General features: G+C 39.4%; 1 protein-coding gene across 1 annotated transcript in view; it reads right to left on the bottom strand.

Annotated features, from left to right (window-relative positions):
• LOC137171390 (lipoxygenase homology domain-containing protein 1-like) overlaps positions 1-17525 on the bottom strand; it is a 35581-nt gene extending 18056 nt beyond the window's left edge. The window contains exons 1-14 of the mRNA XM_067575400.1: positions 15043-17525; positions 9619-9733; positions 7806-7886; positions 6405-6589; positions 4790-4888; positions 4523-4671; positions 4177-4300; positions 3790-4040; positions 3577-3712; positions 3230-3390; positions 3022-3108; positions 2264-2399; positions 788-942; positions 530-690 (exon numbers count right to left, since the gene is read on the bottom strand). Of these exons, the coding sequence (XP_067431501.1) occupies positions 530-690; positions 788-942; positions 2264-2399; positions 3022-3108; positions 3230-3390; positions 3577-3712; positions 3790-4040; positions 4177-4300; positions 4523-4671; positions 4790-4888; positions 6405-6589; positions 7806-7886; positions 9619-9733; positions 15043-15778 (2576 nt within the window). The 5' untranslated portion in view covers positions 15779-17525. The remainder of the gene's footprint in view (positions 1-529; positions 691-787; positions 943-2263; positions 2400-3021; positions 3109-3229; positions 3391-3576; positions 3713-3789; positions 4041-4176; positions 4301-4522; positions 4672-4789; positions 4889-6404; positions 6590-7805; positions 7887-9618; positions 9734-15042) is intronic.
• Between the last annotated feature and the right edge of the window lie 650 nt (positions 17526-18175).

Here is an 18175-nt window from a genome sequence, read left to right as displayed (position 1 = left end):
TTCACTAAAAACACAAAAAATGAAGGCTATATAATTTTTATACATAAAACATTTCCTCAGTTAAAGGAGAGGATATTTTGGGAATTTGCTTTCCTGCTGATTGAGTTAGATGAGCAGATCAATGCTACTTTCATGTCTTTATGATAATTATGAAGCCAAAGCAAGCAGGTGGTCACCATGAGGATGACTACAGGCTCTGCCCAGCCAATAATCCCATGCAAAACCACAACTTCTTGTTTTTATGCTTCAGTTGTTGTGCGGATGATGAAACAAAGCAACATATAACATGTTATTTAGTGAGCTTTATGAGTGCTGGCAGGTGAATTATTTTACGTTTGGACAGAGCCAGGCTAGCTTTCCTTTCCCCTTGTTTCCAGTTTTTATGCTAAGCTAAGCTAACTGCTTCCTGACTTTATATTTACTGTGGTGTTGATATTATCATCTAACTCTCAGCAAGAAAGTGACAAAGCTTATTTCCCAAGATGTCTAACTATTCTTTTAAGTCATGTGTTATGTATTATTGCCTTACCTATAACAGGGGAACTCAGTGGCTGAACTCTCTGGCTGGCCCTCCTCTCTGACCATCACCTTATCAAGAAACCAACCACAACCTCCACCGCGGCCATCATGACCTACACGCACTCTACGCACCTGGCCCAAGGACACGGACTCGATGAGAAACTCGTCATGCTAAGAGAAAAGAAAGAAAGAAAACTGGTTAAAGATGCTTGCGTTTCCTTTCCTAAACAATATTTATTTATTGTCTGTGTATTAATAACGCTCTTACATTGCCCTTTTCAAATTTGTTGACATTGTTTTTGCTCATGATCATGAGTCGCTCCCCTGTGTCACCCAGGTCACCAATAATATTAAGGAAGACACTGGCATCAGTGCCACTGCCACTGACGTTACCGGTGCAGATGGTGACACGATACTTTATCACTGAGGAAAAAAACAGTGACAGACACTCACATCATATGACAAAAAGTAATCATATTCTCTCATTCATATACTCTCATGATCATTTTCAAGGTTGCTGACTATATTGACTCTTGAAGGAATAATTCTGTGTGTTAAGTATGAAATTGGAGCCAGAAGACAATTAGCTAGCATAAAGACAGGAAACAGGGGAACCAACTAACCGGGTCTCTCCAAAGTTCAAAATTGCAACTTCCAACACCTCTAAAGCTCACTAATGAACCCTTTATAATTCATTTGTCAAATCCATACAAAAACATGTAAAAATGTAATGTATTGTAAAAAATTTTTGGATAAAGCCAGGCTGTAGTAGTTTCACCCTTCCTCCAGTTTTTAAAGGACCAGTGTGTAGGCTTTAGGGGCATCTAGTGGTGAGGTTGCAGATTGCAACCAACTGAATACCTCCACTTCCAATTGTGTAGGAGAGCCTACAGAGGCTGCAAAAACGCTAAAGGCCCTCTCTAGAGCCAGTGTTTGGTTTGTCAGTTCTGGGCTACTGTAGAAACATGGCGGTGCAACATGGCAGACTCCGTGGAAGAGTACCCGCTCTCTATGTAGATATAAAGAGTTCATTAAAGATAACAAAAACACAAAAATTCTTATTTTCAGGTGATTATACACTGATTAAAACATACTTATGAATATTATATTCTATTTCAGCCAAGTCCGTTCCACTAGATGCCACTAAATTCTACAGACTGCACCTTTAAATGGTAAATGGCTGCATTTATATAGCACTTTTGTACAAAGCTTTACAGTTTTTTTTGGCACTAATCCTATGTGCTGATTTACCCATTCACACTCACACGTTGATGGCAGCAAGTTACCATGCATGGGGCAATTTTGGGTTCAGTATCTTGCCCAAGGACACTCCGATATGTGGCCAGGAGGGGGGGGATCAAATGACCAACTGTTAGTGGACACCCCACTCTACCTCTTGAGCCACAGCCAAGTCCCCAGGAAGTGCACCAATTTGACATAGTGCCCAAACTGTGCAATTACAACTTCCAGGTCTCATTTATTTTACATCCATGACCACAGCATATAACCTAGTTTATACTAACCTAGGTAATGTGCAACAATTTCTTAGCCGGGTGCAGTGACTTCTAAGCTAAGCTAATTGTCTCCCGGCTAGCTCTTACTTTATGTACAACATGAGGATGGTATCAATCTTCTCATCTAACACAGCAAGAAAGGAAATAAGTGTGAAACTATTTCATTAACATAGAGTCTGGGTATCTGCACTGACTGTTGGTTCACTTTATATCCTCTGTGTGTGTCTTACAGGGCAGCGGCTCATCAATGAGCGCTCCAGTCGCTGGCAGCTCTCTGGTGATCTCATTGTCATCTTCATTGATGTCCAGCCAACGACCGCATTCAAAAGAATATTTCTCCATCGTCAGGGTCTTCAGCAAAGTGACCTGCGAAAGGTCACACCCTCAAGTGTCATCATATATTATGTGTATACAAATCTTCATCTTCATGTCTAGTTCATATACTTTTCAAACAAGCAACAGGGATATTAAAATGCATTTTACAAGACAATTAAACAAGACTTGGCATTCTCACAAAGGCCAGCATGCTGATGTTTAGCAGGTGTAATGTTTACCATGCTTATTTATCACGTTAGCATGCTTAATTAGAACTAAATGCAGCTGTGTACAGCTGAGGCTGATGGGAATGTCATTAGTTTTGCAAGTATTTGGTCATAAACCAAAGCAATGGACAAATTCAAATTCAGACCTGAAGATGGCGCTGGATAAAAAGTTAAGGGATCATCAGAGTAATCACAAGTGGGATCCTGTGGGGAACATAAAGTTCTGCAACAAATTTCACAACAATCTATCCAATAATTAATAACTTTTGTGTGTGAAACAATTTCCATTGGGTTAAATTTACACATTGTCCTTTTTCTCTGTTTCTGCGATAAGGTGCAAGATTAAACTCTAATTCAGTGTCTGACTCAGGGCTCCGAGGGGACACAATACAACAGATTTAACAGCTTACACTTACAGATCAAACAGACAGAGCAATGGGTCTCACCCTCGCTAAATGCCAGCCAGCGAATGGATGTCTCTTCTCATGCCAGATGCGCACTTTTAGCAGTCTTCCGATGTCTGGCATTTCAACCTACAGTGCATTCAAAAAGTAAAAAACAAGAGAAACTTTGAAAAGGATTTCTCTGAATATTTACATATGTTTCTTTACATATGTCAACATACTAAATTGTGGAAGAAGGAAAAGGTCTTACCGAAAATTTATCAAGCTGGCCTTGTTCGAAACTGTCTGAGTTGTTTTCCAGTTTGATCTCATCGGACTTGCCATTCTCTCCATAGATCTGCAGAAACACCTGGGCATCTGTTCCTGCCCCCTTAACATCTGAGGTCCAAATCCACAAGGACCATGGGTACTCTGGAGTGAAAGAAGAGTAGTTTGTAAGAATTCAAATTACTCTTAATCAGCAATCAACTTGTTTTCAGCATGGGATATAATTCAGTAAAATGTGACTTAATTGAATTATTTTTCTGTAAATAGAATATGTGTGATTTCCTTTTCTTTCACTAAGTAGAGATCTGTGGGGAGAATGAAGCCACCCACTCTTCTGTTTCCTCTGCCTGAGAGAGACCATCTCATACAGCTCCCTCTCAATCAGTCCATCTCCCTCATCTTCATCCAGCCACTTCCCGCACGGAAATGTCTGCTCAATGCCCGTGAACGGACAGTATATCACCACCTAGAAGGGAAATGGGTGCACGTTGGGTGAATGACACTTTGAGAATCACTCTGTTACCAGAAACAGATGTGAAGTACCTTTTCACAGTACCATCCGGCACCAACAGCTCCATTATCATGTCCAATGGTGACCCTGCTGAGCGGGCTGATCACTTCACAAATCTCCACATTGAAAATGTCGATGAGACCTCGCTCGAAAGCACCGCCCTCCAGGAAGACTTTGCCGCTGTTTTTTAAGCCCTTGGAGCCATGCATGACCATATGGATCTTTGAGTTGGTGCCTGCACCCCTCACATTTCCAGTCATCACTTGTACATTGTATATAATCCCTATGTAGATGCAGAAGCAACATTTAGATGCAAAACACATAAAACCACTAATTTATCACTGATTCAGATGGAATGATATGTGATTTTTTTCCTTATGCAATATAAATTATTTTATCCATAGGGGCAATATGCTCACCCATTGGTTTTACTGATCCAACCAATACATCTCTCTGTATTTTGCCATCATCTTCATCCATAGCAAACCAGCGAAAAACTGAAAACTCATACACTTCTTTATTCCCCATGTCATCAATTACCACCTGGACAGACACATAGAACGTACCAACATAAGTGTATGTACAGACAAGCGTCAATTTAAAAGAAAAATCTGGAGAAATTAGTGGAGAAATATGATAAATACAGATGTTTTCAAGTTTTTTTTAAAGCCAAATAGGACTGAAGCTGTGTTGGCAGCAACTAAGACATGTTTCCTTTTGTGCATGAGCATGAAACATGCATATGAATGTGTAGGAAGTACATGCCTTATCTAGAAACCATCCAGCTGATGAACCTCTGTTGTTGTGGCCAATGGTGATTTTCTTCAGCCTTCCCAAGTTTGGAGCCTCTATCGTAAACTTGTCCTCTGAGCCGCGTTCAAAGTTGTCTTTGTCACTGTCCAGTCGTCTCTCTCCTGTCAAAATACAAAAAAAAAGCATTTTGGTATGGGAATGAAACACACTGAAATCATAGTGAGGATATAATATTAGCTAAAAACAGCTACGTGGTCACAATGTCAGTATCAGTGTCACCTGTGTCGCCATTCTCTCCAAAGATATTCAGGAAGACATCGGCATCAGTTCCACTTCCCTTCATGTCAGCGGTGAACACACTCACTATGTATTTATTCGCTGCAAAACAGATTATAATGCGAAGGGTGATTGATGTATGTAAACAACATACCAAAACCAATTTACTGCCTGGACAAGTTACATAATTATCACTACTCATAGTTACCGGATGGACTTTTCTATTGTCCTTATGCAGGTTCCTTGCTAATCCACACTGAGACGGTTTCCAGGTTAAATATTCATAACCGTGTGTGTGTGTGTTGTGTTTGCTACAGCCATATTGTTGTGACCACTCCCTCACAGCACAGCCTGTCTTTCTCTTAGCCTTGGCTTCACGACGCTCTGCTTGACTGACTTCAGGTATCGAGATGTTAGATCACATTGCAACAGAGGGCACATGGGCTAGTTTACCTGAGGATTACACTCGGATGGAATTCAATTACAACCTGAAACATTAGGAAGATCTGTGGGCTATCATGCGCCAGACAGACGGCACTGATAGCAGCAAGTTTGTAAAAAAAAAAAAGTGTTTTGTCTGGTATTGATGGTGCCCAGATTTTAAAATACCGCTCTACATGTTTCCATTAATTCGATGAATACTAAGATAATTTATGGTGCAAAATTAAATTTGTAAAAAACAGTAGTTTACTAAAAATTATAGTGTCAAATATGAGGTGAGGTGATAGGTGGAAATGTCTGCCTACACTTAAAGCCCATACTTATCATCCGTAATCAACAAAATGAAGAATATTGTCACTTAAGCTTGAGTACCAAATCATTTGCCAGCTTTTTTGGGCAATTTAAAATTCAGCTGAAATCACTTTTTTTGCAGTCAAAAATCATGTCAAAGTCATTTTTAAACTAGTTGTTAATATTTCTATGATTGAAATGAAGAAAAAAAAAGGCTTTGCACGCATCAGTAATAATCCTTTTCACTCTGAATGGGGGTGTGTGATTGACAGAGAGGTCAACAGAAATGGAGAGATAAGGGCACCAGTATTTAAACTTGATCTTCATATTTGCAACAGGCAAGTTTTTAAGCTGTTCAATGTGCTGCGGCTGACTGGCTACTTAGTTATTTAGCCTGCAAACTTACATTAACAGTGCACTTTTACCCTTTGAATGTTTGTTTGGTTGCTCATTCAGCAAGTTACAATGCAGGAAAAGACATGTCCATGTTTGTAGTTCAGATGGAGACATTATCTAAAATCTAATGTGGGTTGTTGTTCAAAAACCGTGGCTCTTGTTTGGCAGGCTAATCTGGCCGTATAAGGTGATGTTACTGATTGCAAATATGGCTTAAAATTAAACAATTTTATTGGCTGTATGGAAAGAAGTTTTCTTCATCTTTTGGGTACTGTTTTTTTTTTTTCTCAAAGTCGAGCAAAGGACATGATTTACAGAGCAGATCTGTGTTCTGTTACAGAAAGACAAATAAGCATTATAATTTCAGTTGGACTATATTTTTGTGGTTAAATTCCCGTAAAAGTGAAGGCGTTTCCATTGTTATTTTGTTTTAACCTTGGTGAACCTTTGTTTCTGTTTTGTGTTATGAATTTGTCCTAGAGTGACCTACATTTTGGGACGTCCATGGGGTTCAAGCTGCCCAGCAGGTCCCTGACAAACAAGTTGTCACCCTCCTCCCGACTCAGCCAGTTGTTGCAGGCGAAATAGAAGCGCAGATGGGGCCGGTTCATGTCAGTCACCACCACCCTGTCCAAGAACCAGCTGGCATTCATCCCTGTGTTGTCATGCTCGATCCTGGGGAAATCAAAATAGTTTCATAATGTGACATGAATTCACCTTGCAGGTAATCAAAACATATCACATGTGCACATCCTTTTTTTTTTGAGTTTGTTTTAATTCTTGCATTGATAAATAACAAAACGTTAAGAAGAGATGCAGGTGCTATTTGTCCTCAAGCGTTGCGGTTCAGACATATCAGAAATATGACGACTGACTAAGAATAACATACATGAATAATGCACTCAATTTATGAATAACTGCCATATCAAATGTAGATGGTCGTTCAGCACATCTGGTTAATTCTGCTGCAGGATGATATAGCTGCAGTTTAATATGAGCTGAAAAGTCTCCATTCTCCAACATTACTAGCCTCTGCTTGATATTATATCTGTTATTACTATATTGGTGAGTATTATTTAAGTAAAATAGGAATCTAAAACTATTTCTTATGGATTGACCTCTCTGTCAATGTCTAGTACAACAAAATTTTACAGGCATAAAAGTTCATTCTCGACCTTGGAAAGAGCAGTTTGATAAAACAACCCCAAATCCAGATCCACTTACTGGCTTATTATGGAGATAACACCCATATCTCACAGTCTTCATCCACAGATGGATTGTGCACAGTTGTTTGTTTGTTTGTACAACAGATCCATCTCCATGACAGCTGAGCAAATTGTTCACTGATCAACATGGTGTGACACGTTTAGAAAATTTGAAACAAGAGGCTCTTGCGTTGGGATTGTTTTGTCAAATATTATAGAACATACTGAGGAAAAAGAGCAACATAGTTCTACATTTTCTGAGCCATAGTGCAGCATGTCTACTTTCTGCAATCTGAGACTTTAAAATGCATCCTGCTGCCTCATGACACTGTTCACGTCTGGTGGCTGTGATGTAACTCCTCTGGAGTAAGACACTAACTCCCAACAACAGATGGGGCTTAACCTTCTGTCACTGGATGAAATCCTTTGATGGCCAGCACAGCTGGGAAAAAAGTGAGAAATATTCCTGTGTGATCCCCGTTTTAAGCTGCTGTTATCCTGTGTGAGGTATAACTATAAAGTATAAACTGTGAGCTGTCAGTGACCTGTAGCTGTGCATTATCAGTATCTCCTGCAGCCAAGCAAACGTCAAAGGCAAACGTCAAAGGGGCATTATAGTACATATATATATATATATATATATATATATATATGGGTTTTTACAGATCACAGTCAGCACAGTTTACCTCAGCTTCTTCAGAGGCCCCACGTAGTGTGTTTTGATACGGAAAACATCAGTCTTGTTCTTCTCAAATGCAGTTCGGCTTCTGTGAATTGAGGAAATGTGGAAAATGAATTTGGTAGATATGTAGCGTGTGTGTGTGTGTGTGTGTGAGAGAGAGAGAAAGAGAGAGAGAGAGAGAGAGAGAGAGAGAGAGAGAGAGAGAGACATACAGATGCTCTATTTGATTGAGAGAGATTACAGGGGGTTGAAGAGACACATTCGAGACAGACATGAACTGAACTCTTGAACAGTAAATTACATCTCCTGACTGATCCGGCTTAGGGTACACTGGTGGTCTCATGGCAGTCGTATAATCTGAAACCTCCTAAACCTTGGCCACTTCAACGTTTCCTCCTCCCCCTCCTCCTCCACGTACTTCCACCCCTTACTGAGACGAACCGGGCCTGTGCGCACAGCAGACCCCCTCTGCCAAGCACAGTGAATCGGAGACCCTCTTTTCCATTAACAGAGAATACCTGGCTTTGTCTCTGACCCACATCTGCATCTGTTCTCCTCTCTCTTCAATGCTCAACCCACGGACAAGGCCAAGGCTCACATAATTGAGGTGCACAGTGCCATATACTGTAAAAAAAACTGCCAAGAATTAAATACTGTCTGGCACACATGAATACATGCCCTCATTCTCTGTTTCTGTCTAAAATCACCTGTGGGAAATGAGGAAAAGCAAACCAATGCAAACTTTGGAATTCATGCAATTTGGATGTTTTGTAATTACACTGAATTTCCAAAGAGTTGCATCTTTAATCTGCCTCGATCGTTCAATCGGGCAAATATGCTAGAATCCATAGCAACCCTCCCTCACCTGTATCATGTTGTAAAGTTCGAATCGATCATTACACAATACAGGCAGGACCTGATATATATCGGAGTAAGGCGAAACTCCTTACTATGCGCTGTGTTTATTATATGTCAAAACTCATCAACGTCCATGTATGGTACTTCCTCAGCTGAGCAACCCGACAGTCACACAGCATGGAGACACTGAATACATGGCATGTTGATGCTGTCTAAAGTGGATGAATGAGACCAACACAAGGTGTGGGTGACACGGTCCAGTGTGGCTCACAATAAGTTGGTATATCCTATACGCTGCACAGGTAACCCTATCTGTCAATCAAAGCGTGCAGAGATAAAGGGAGCCTGCTGCTGATAAGATCCCCTGAGAGTCATTTGATCATCCACAGAAATGACATCGTGGTCTTCTTTCATTTGCCTCTGAATGGAAAAGAAGACCGGCCATGCCACATAGTTCCTCCTTACTCCAGATATTCTGTGTCCGACACTTTATACGACTGTATAGAAGAGAGATTCCTGCACCATAACCCGACCTCTGCTATAAACAGGATTTTCAATTTCATATCAGGTCAATATGGTTTTGACAAACAGGTTAATGAGATTCTTGGTGTGCAGATTGAGTCTACAGGCATCAGGTTAATGCTGAATGCTCTCACATACAGTGTTATATGCACGATACAACCCAACACAAGGACAGAATCATAACCATTCTTTATCAGGTTGATTATAGAATACCTCTTTTCTGTGCTGAAAGATTAAAGAGGAATAGAAAACATTAACAGTTAATAACTGACACAGAAAAAGAATATTGCTCTTGCGTTTAAGTATCTAAACTTCTGATTATACGAAATGAAACAGGATGAAACATTACATTTAAAGCTTGATATAAAAAGTATTGAAAGAATCAGAGCAGAGAGATTTATTGAGGGTCTTAAAGAGTCCTCCTTATTAAAACTCACTTGCTTGCCAGGTGAACCTTGGGTGTGACGCCAAAGTCTCCAAAAAGAGTAACAAACACATTAGCATCAGTCCCGGCTCCCTTTACATCACCAGTGACAGTGACCACCTCATACACTGGAAGAAAGAGGAAAATAGAGATTACAAAGAGAAGGAGAGATGAAGATGTGTGCCAACATCACAACAGAAATGCACAATCTCTTAATGACGGGCTGGGAATCTAAAACATCTAATACTCAATCATTTCAAGAGTAAAAAGCTGAACAAAAGGACAAACCCAAAGTCACATTCTCAGACAGTGTCAAATAATCTATAAACATTAGGGAGCATTATGTTTCCTTCCATGCTCAGTTGCCAGGGAATTCAATGCGGCGAATCTGCAGCGAATCCATGTCTGGTGTAATGCACCAGTCAAGCCTCTCTCACATTTCACATATGTGTCTCTTCGTCTGACCAAGTCACCACGTTAATGGGAAGGTAAACAGGATGGCAACTTAGGAGTCTGTAAATTCTGCTTGAGTTTGTGCCATCTATATGTTGGGAATTTGCACTTTTAGTTTACAGAGGTAGTTCTTGCTTTTGGTCTGTAGCTATAGGCTGATCTTCGTATTGTGTCAGTCACTTTTCATTTAATTTTTATTACCATGAATCCCAGCAGCTGACAATGACTCACCAAATAGTTTGTGATCTCCATCATCTACACACAGAGTTAGCGTTTTGTTGGAGAGGCCTTTAAACGTCACACCTGTGAAACTTCCTTTGTTTGAGTTACAGTAACAACATTAAATCTTCAGCAGGAGATTAGTCAGCTATTGGCTGTTGCCTGTGACTCAATAGCTTCGGCTTATACAATGGTAATTCTATAGTCCTGCTGCATTACTCTTCTCTCCTGTGGGGTTATGTAAGAACTGGAAGGTATGGGACACCCACACGAGCTATGGGACTTTACGTTGAACTTTATCTTTCTCTCTTTGTCACAGAAACAATGGAGGATAAAATGGTTTCCAGTCTGAACAGAGGAGGACTGTTTTAATGGTATAAAGAGTGTTAGACTTGTTTGCCTGTAGGGAAAGCAATGTTTTGGGTTAATGATAAGAGAAGTGGTGAACTAAATGAGTTAATACATTGGAATATGTGTAGATCAATTTCAAAAAAAACATCAAGGAATGCATAAATGTATTATGATTATGATGTTGATTAATATTATTATCATATAGATATTATTGGTAATATAATAGTATAATAGTACGATGATGTTGGTTTTCATACAGACGATGATGATGATTATTATTTTTTGCTATTACATGTGTTAAAATGAGAAGATGATGATGATGGTATCCCCCCCACATTTTAAACCATTACTATTATTATAATGTGCTGATTATTATTATTTTTTTCCCTTTTTTTCTATTTACTTATTTTATTTACTGACTGGTTTGAATATTTATTTATCTATCTTCTGTTATGTTTAATTTCTCTGCATGATGGGCTTATCTCATACCGGGCGCAGGTGGCTGAGGGTGTCTTGACTGGTTTGGACAGCTTGGTGTCTGAGGGCTTATTCCCTGTTTATCCCCCCTTAAAATAGAAAGATGCTTCTCAGACCCCTCCTGTAGGGGCGGGGGCTGTTCTAAAGGGTATCTGACCTGCAACAGGCCAGCAACCTCCTACAGGTCTGGGAGCGAACTAAAGCAGGAGAGAGCAATGAGAGCAAGGAAGGGGGAGGAGGAGAGAAAGGGGAATATGGACTGACAAGCAAACAAACTATAAAAAGAAGTGTTTGGATAGGAGTGGAGAGGACGAGAGAGAAAAAAATTCTGTCCTGACTCATCCTGGTTTCACCCTGGCGCCTCTTCGTCCCTGGGACCCAACCAGAGATCCCCCCAACAGCAGCTTTCGTTTTTCTCTTTCTTCTCTTTTGTCCCCTCTGCTCTCTCCCCTCTATATCCTTACACACATAACACACATAACACCCACACATGACACATAACACCTAACACTAACACACACATACACACCACACATGCATCTAGTATTAAGCCAACATTTTATTTATTTATTTTAATTTTTTATTATCTTGTTCATGTTTTTGTTTTCTTTGGGTTATTGTCTCTTTGCTTCTCCCGTTTGTACTGTCCCGTGTCATATGTGTTCTCATGTTTATCACTTATCTTGCACTATATAAAGGAAAAAAAGGAACAGGAAGTAGAGGATAAGTAAGATAAGAATGCTACAGAGAGACTGATTGCTTAAAAAACATCCAGGAGAGGAGAAAAGGAGAAGCAGAGGCCTGATAAAGAGTAATTTGACCAAAGGAACATAGAGATCTAATTAACAGTGAGCAGAGCCATTAAAAGCTGATTAAAGAGAAGGAGAGACACTTGATAAAAACAGATAGACACTGGCCTGCTAAAACTGAGACTGAAACTCCTCGGAGAGACAGAGTCAGACGTAACAAAGACGTGAACACAGACATGTATCACTGACACTGATGCTAAACAAGACAAAGTCAAACCCTAGTATATGGCTGGACCATGTATGGTCAGTGTGTGAAACTGTGGTCAGTTTGTTACAGGGATCATAAGTGGTAGTGTCTATAATGTGAATTCCTGGATATTAAGTGTTCATCTGCAATTTTCTGTAGTAGTCTCAGTAATATTTGCAGGTAAAGTGTACTGAAGTAACATATCACATGACATGGTTAAACTACGTTTAAGTCAAAAAAAGGTTATAAATGCAATTGCAAGAACAATACTTTCCACTCACATCTTGGGATGTTTGATTTGAAAGAGAACTTATTTTAATTCTAATTATAGCTATTCTAATTACCCATTTGTTAACTGCCCCTGCTCTTTTCATCTGTTTCTCTCTGCGGATGTCTCTCGTTTTTCACTTAGTATTGAGTGTTTTGTCAGATGGTGATGGTTTTTTGGGGTGCTTTAACTCTGCTGCAGTTGAAATTGTAAATGAAAGTTCTGACAGCATTTTGGGTGCAAATTCAAGAGGCTTATCTCCATTACAGTTAAATCAAGTGCACCAGAGCAGCTGCCCCATACGATATAAGAGCCTACATGAGTCTAACGTTTTACCTGCAAGACTCATGTTTTAAATCTCGTGTTTTTCATCATTTGTGATGTGAAAATGTCAGAAATAAAAAGTTTGCATCCTGGTGTTAGTTCAGCTATCCTCCACTTCCATCATCTCGCACCAATTCATTTTGAAAGAGCAACAGCGTCCAACACTTAGCCAGCTGATCAATGGTGTAACTTCATCACTCACTCAGGCACTCGGTCACTCACGGTCAACCACAGTTTTGGGGTGGGTCTGTGGCTGGTCCAGCCAACAATGATACTTACTATTCCTTTCATCATCTGCACTGCAGATGAGGAGCTAAAAGTACATTAAACTAAAGCAGTTCTTGTGTGGTAGAAGAGAAGATGGTGGAAAGACTGAAATGTCACATTTTTGGCACTTTTTCTGTCAACGTGATGGGGAAAAAAGATACAGTGCTCTTTTATGTGTGTTGCACAATTTCCTCATTCAAAACTCCTTTGAATTCAGCTGAGTGCTGTACTTTATCAATGCTCCTTTATGGCAAGTTTGTCTCCTCTAAATTATATTTATATGCTACTAATTTGTTTCGCCAAATAAGTTCAGGAAGGAAGAACTTTTATACTGGAGACTGGAGTTTTAGGTTTAGACAACAAAGACACTTTAGTTAAGGTTAAGGAAAAATTGTGGTTTCAGTTTAGCTTTAAAGTAAATACTTCCTGTCTTGTGCTGAAAGTCTCTGTCAAATTTTTAAATATTTACACGAGACCAGAATCTTTCCAGAGCCTTAACAAAGTGCTGAGTGTCTAAACACAGTAATAAAATCATGTTTTATTATCACAACATCATGTTTTAGTTGTTACAAGCGGATATTGCCCAGGAGAGTTGTCAGGAAAACAAATGAAATATGTTGTCAATTAACATTTTGTGACTTGGCAGATGTTTATTAAAAACTTTTCCATGTTGTGTTGATTAAAAAAAAAAAAAAAAGTTGTTTGTGGGCATCAGCAGTAACTCATGTAAATTACTGAGTCAGTGCTAAATTCACACAGTACAACTTTTGCGCATGTTACCAACCTCATCTTTAACATTTTAAATGATTTGAGCTTGGAGATTCATTTTTGACTCTTAGAGGAGTAATGTAGCTTTTTCTAGAGATTTCAACTGCAAATGTGTTTGAAAGCTCACAAAAAGGTAGTAAGTAGACCTTTGAGATAAGATTTTCCAAATGATGATACAAACATTATTGATGACTTTCATTGGATAGTGGTCTAACTCAGCTCCAACACAGCTGAGCAACACAGAACTAATGTTACATTAAAGTAATTTTACACCTGTAATCAGTAATTAGAAGTTTATATCTTTTCTGTTCTGTATTGTCAGAATTTCCAGAATTGCCAAACCAACAATGAACTGATTCTTCTCACAAGTATTGTGTGTGTATCCAAAGCCTGATATATCTTATTCCTCTGTGCCGTAGACCTCCCTTGTCCAAAAACCATTAAAAACACATCAGTGAGCCATTCTGTTGCACTGGGTGACGTGTTCCTTGGCCCTGAAGCATATGGACATGTTTATTTGTTTCGAAACAGCTCCAAATAACAGTCATCATGTTTTCAGTCTTAGGAGAGTAGTTCTGTGTAAGACAGATGTCACTGAGTATGTGCAGGAACGTGGTTCGATTTACAGAGCTTTGCTAGCTTGTTGTGCTACATATCACAACCTCTGCACTTTGTTACTGAAGTTCAATGTCAAGAAGTTGTGATATGTAGCACCACAAGCTAACGAAGCACTGTAACCCAGAACTGTATCTGCCTTCCACGGGACTACTCTTTGGAGACTGAAAACATTATTGTTATTAGTCTTTGAGCTGTTTCTAAACAAACTAACATGCTCATACTGTTCAGGAATGACACAAGTGCAACAGTGTGGCTCATTGACATGTTTTTTAGTAGTTTTTGAACAACAAAAGAGGTCTATGGCACAGAGGAATACAATAATTTGCAGCCTCCTGTCAGTTCTGGTCCCCCCCTGTTTGGGAACCTCTGATCTGCTTAAAGAAAATTCCTCTGGCTCACGGCTGTGCTCCTAGCCACTGCGACTGGGACAGCACCCAGCACCTGTCTACCCCCGAGCCTCTGTTTGGCTCCATTCATGTGGAACATAACTGAGCTTTCACCCAAGAACAATCACAGAGGGATTCCCCAGGGTGCTCTTGTTGAGAACTAAAGGGTACCAGAGGAAACCTGTATCCAAGATTTAATCGGGTGGTACACTTCAACAGGTAGGTGCATACTGTATGTAAGATAGCTGAGACTTACCATACGTGCATCATCTGAGGCTTCTCTGTCTGCTCAACAATGACAAATCCTTACCTTTTTTTTTGTAGTAGTCATCCTCATATCCATCAGATGAGTCTGTGTGGTAGTTCAGCAGCTCGTTCTGGTAGATCACAGCATAGTCCACCTGTTTATTTTTGGATTTTTTCCCCTTTTTCTTTTTATCGTCATCACTGTCAGCAGATCCCTTCTTTGCCTTCTTCTTTTTCTTTTTCTTTGAGTCCTCCTCCTCTTCCTGCTCCTCCATCAAGGGCTCCTCATCATCATCATTGTGAGACTTCTTCTTCTTCTTGCCGTCTTTAGACTTCTTGTCCTTGGACCCCATCTCCTCGTCCCCCTCTAGATTCTCTGTGGAGGATTTCTTCTTCTTTTTCTTCTTTTCCTCCTTTGTTCCCTCAGTCACTTCCTCTTTGACTTTCCCTGATTTTTCCTTTTTGGAAATGGTGATGGGGTCATTATTGTTCTGCTCGCCATCTCCATCTTCATTTTCAATCACAGCACCACCTTCGGCATCCTCATCTGGTTTCTTTTTGTTCTTTTTCTCTTTTACCTTTTCTCCCTCTTTTTTCTTCTTCTCTCTCTTGTCAGAGGCCTCCTGATTCTCGGAGCTCTCTGCGCTCTTGTGTTTCTTCTGACCCTTCTCTCCTTTTGTGGTGTCCTCACAGGTCACACCGTTGCTCCTCTCCTTTAACTTTGGCTCCGTTTCCTCCACTTCGTCATCAACCTCTTCGGTTTCTTCTGAAGCTGTGGATTTTTTCTGTTTCGACGGCATCTTTTATTCATCCACTTCCCTGGCCTTTAGTTTCGTAAGTGCTGCCTTGAGTTTCTAATAGTGTAAGACAATTCATTTGACCCTTGGCTGCAGGGAGGTTCTGGGATCGTGGGGTTCAGAGCCGCCTGGGTGTGTGCGGCTGCAGGCACAGACTCAGGACAGGCAGAGGGAGTGATGGCTGCCTGGATGTGTCCTACCTGGGTAGTATGGCCATACAACCAACACACACTACTCATGAAAAATTACTGTCACCTCAGCACTCATGTGACCCACGGGAGAAAGCCCTGTGAAAAAGGAGCCTTGCACAGAGAACTTATCCTCTCTGCCACGGCACTCTCCATTATTCATGGTGTCAGGATCGCTTTACGGGCCGGGGGTGTCTCGCTTTTACCTTCACTCACATGCACAAAGACAGATAGACAGACACACACAAATAAACACACAAACACATACACAAACTCTCTCTTACAACTACTCCTCTTTGTCTATTCTGATATAACAAAGCATTGATGTGCGTATAAATCACATTCAAATCACATTTATGAATCCTGTTACCTTGACAAGTCCTGTCAAGAAACCGACTTGCAACATATTGGCTGTATCTTAAGATTTACAATAAATGAGTAAATATCCATGTAGCACTGATTTATTTCTTATATGGCAGATTTCATCCAACTTAAAGGAATAGTTCACCATTTGGGAAATGGGCTTATTTGCTGTCTTGCTGAGAATTAGATGAGAAAATTGACACCTCCTTATATGTATAGAAAACTAAATATGAAGCTAGCAGCAGCAGGCAGTTATCTTAGCTTAGCATAAACACTGGAAGCGGGCGGAAACAGCTAGCTCTTCTAAATTTGACTAATTAACATGTTAATCTGTACAAAAATCAAAGTGTAAATACAACAAGTTGTGGTTTTATATTTTTTGACAAATTAAACCATAATATATAATATGTTAATTAGTGAACTTTAGAGGTGCTGTTAGGCAGATTATTTTAAACTTTGGTTTAATGTCTTCATGCTAAGCTAAGATAACAATCTCCCGGCCGCGGCTTCACATTTAACAGACAGATGAGAGAGGTATCGATCTAATTCTCAACAAGACAGCAAAAAAAGTAAATTTCACAAAATGCCAAATTATTATTAAATTATACATTAGAGCTAATTAGAGTGCAATAATGTCTGGAGGATTAAATGAATTTAAATTAAGTTGAGTATTTAGTAGTTCAAACTGATCACCATGGGACACAAAAGCCCTTTCCACTATTCTTATTTCATACAGCTATTTGAGCATGTAGCCTCTAACACTTATAATTAATAAGTATTCATTTTATGTATTGTGGATATTAATAACATTAATTAAATGTAAATGTGTTTGACACATTTTCATCTGCAGTCCTTTGTCTGAATAATAAAGTCTCACATATAACATATTGGTAGTGAATTTATGGTACTCATTTAAAACTGACAGATAAACTGATGTTTGTATTAACAGATAAAAGCAAGAAAATGAATGCCGTGTTCTACTGGTTTTAGAACTGCATAATAATAATCATAGTAATCAGGGGAAAATGGGCAAAGTAATCATCATGACCTCTAAGTTTCCCTCAAGGTTTGTTCAAATTTGAGCCCATTCTTCAGTACCATATAAAATTGCTTAAAACTACTCACTGAAATAAGTAATCAGTACAAATCACAGCTTACATGTCTTATATCATGTCACATTTTCCTTTATAATGTTGATTTCAGACAGCTCCCCCACCCCATCATTAAGTAATAATAATTCAATAATGATAATGAAGTTGTAGCACTGTTACGATGTATATGGGAAAGAACTGTTGAAAAAAAAAACAATACAAAGCTAAATTAAAATCATGAGAACAATGTTGAGTTGTTTAGCCTCTTTTGCCGAGCATAATTTTATTTATTACACTAACTCATTTAAATTTAATATCAACATGAAAAAATAAGAAAGACAACAGAATATTTTTTTGCATGACATGTAGGTTTGTGCTTCATAATAGCAGAAATTCTTCTCTTCATTTATGTTGCAGTTCTATCACACTGGCATGCACATCTGCACCTGACTATGAGCCAAATCATCCCATTAGCCTTATTGCCGCCACCTGACACCTGATAATGTGGGCATCAAGGGCAGCGTTTGGTCATATTGATCTTTCAACATCAGATTACTCAACCCACAGATGATAGCAGAGTCAAACCTCATTTGACCCAGGGAACGGAGGAATCATTAAGACTACAACTAAAATAAGACATTAAAACCTCCATGAAAGACTTTATAAATGTAATACGATCAGATGTTATAAAGTGACTTTGTAAATTATCTTGTTTCTGTCCATGTGATCTTACTGTCCCGCAGAACTACCTAGTAGGC

Source organism: Thunnus thynnus, chromosome 19 (assembly GCF_963924715.1).
Source record: "Thunnus thynnus chromosome 19, fThuThy2.1, whole genome shotgun sequence".
NCBI lineage: Eukaryota > Metazoa > Chordata > Actinopteri > Scombriformes > Scombridae > Thunnus > Thunnus thynnus.
The sequence above is the reverse complement of the archived record's forward strand: the minus strand, read 5'-3'. Positions and strand labels throughout refer to the sequence as shown.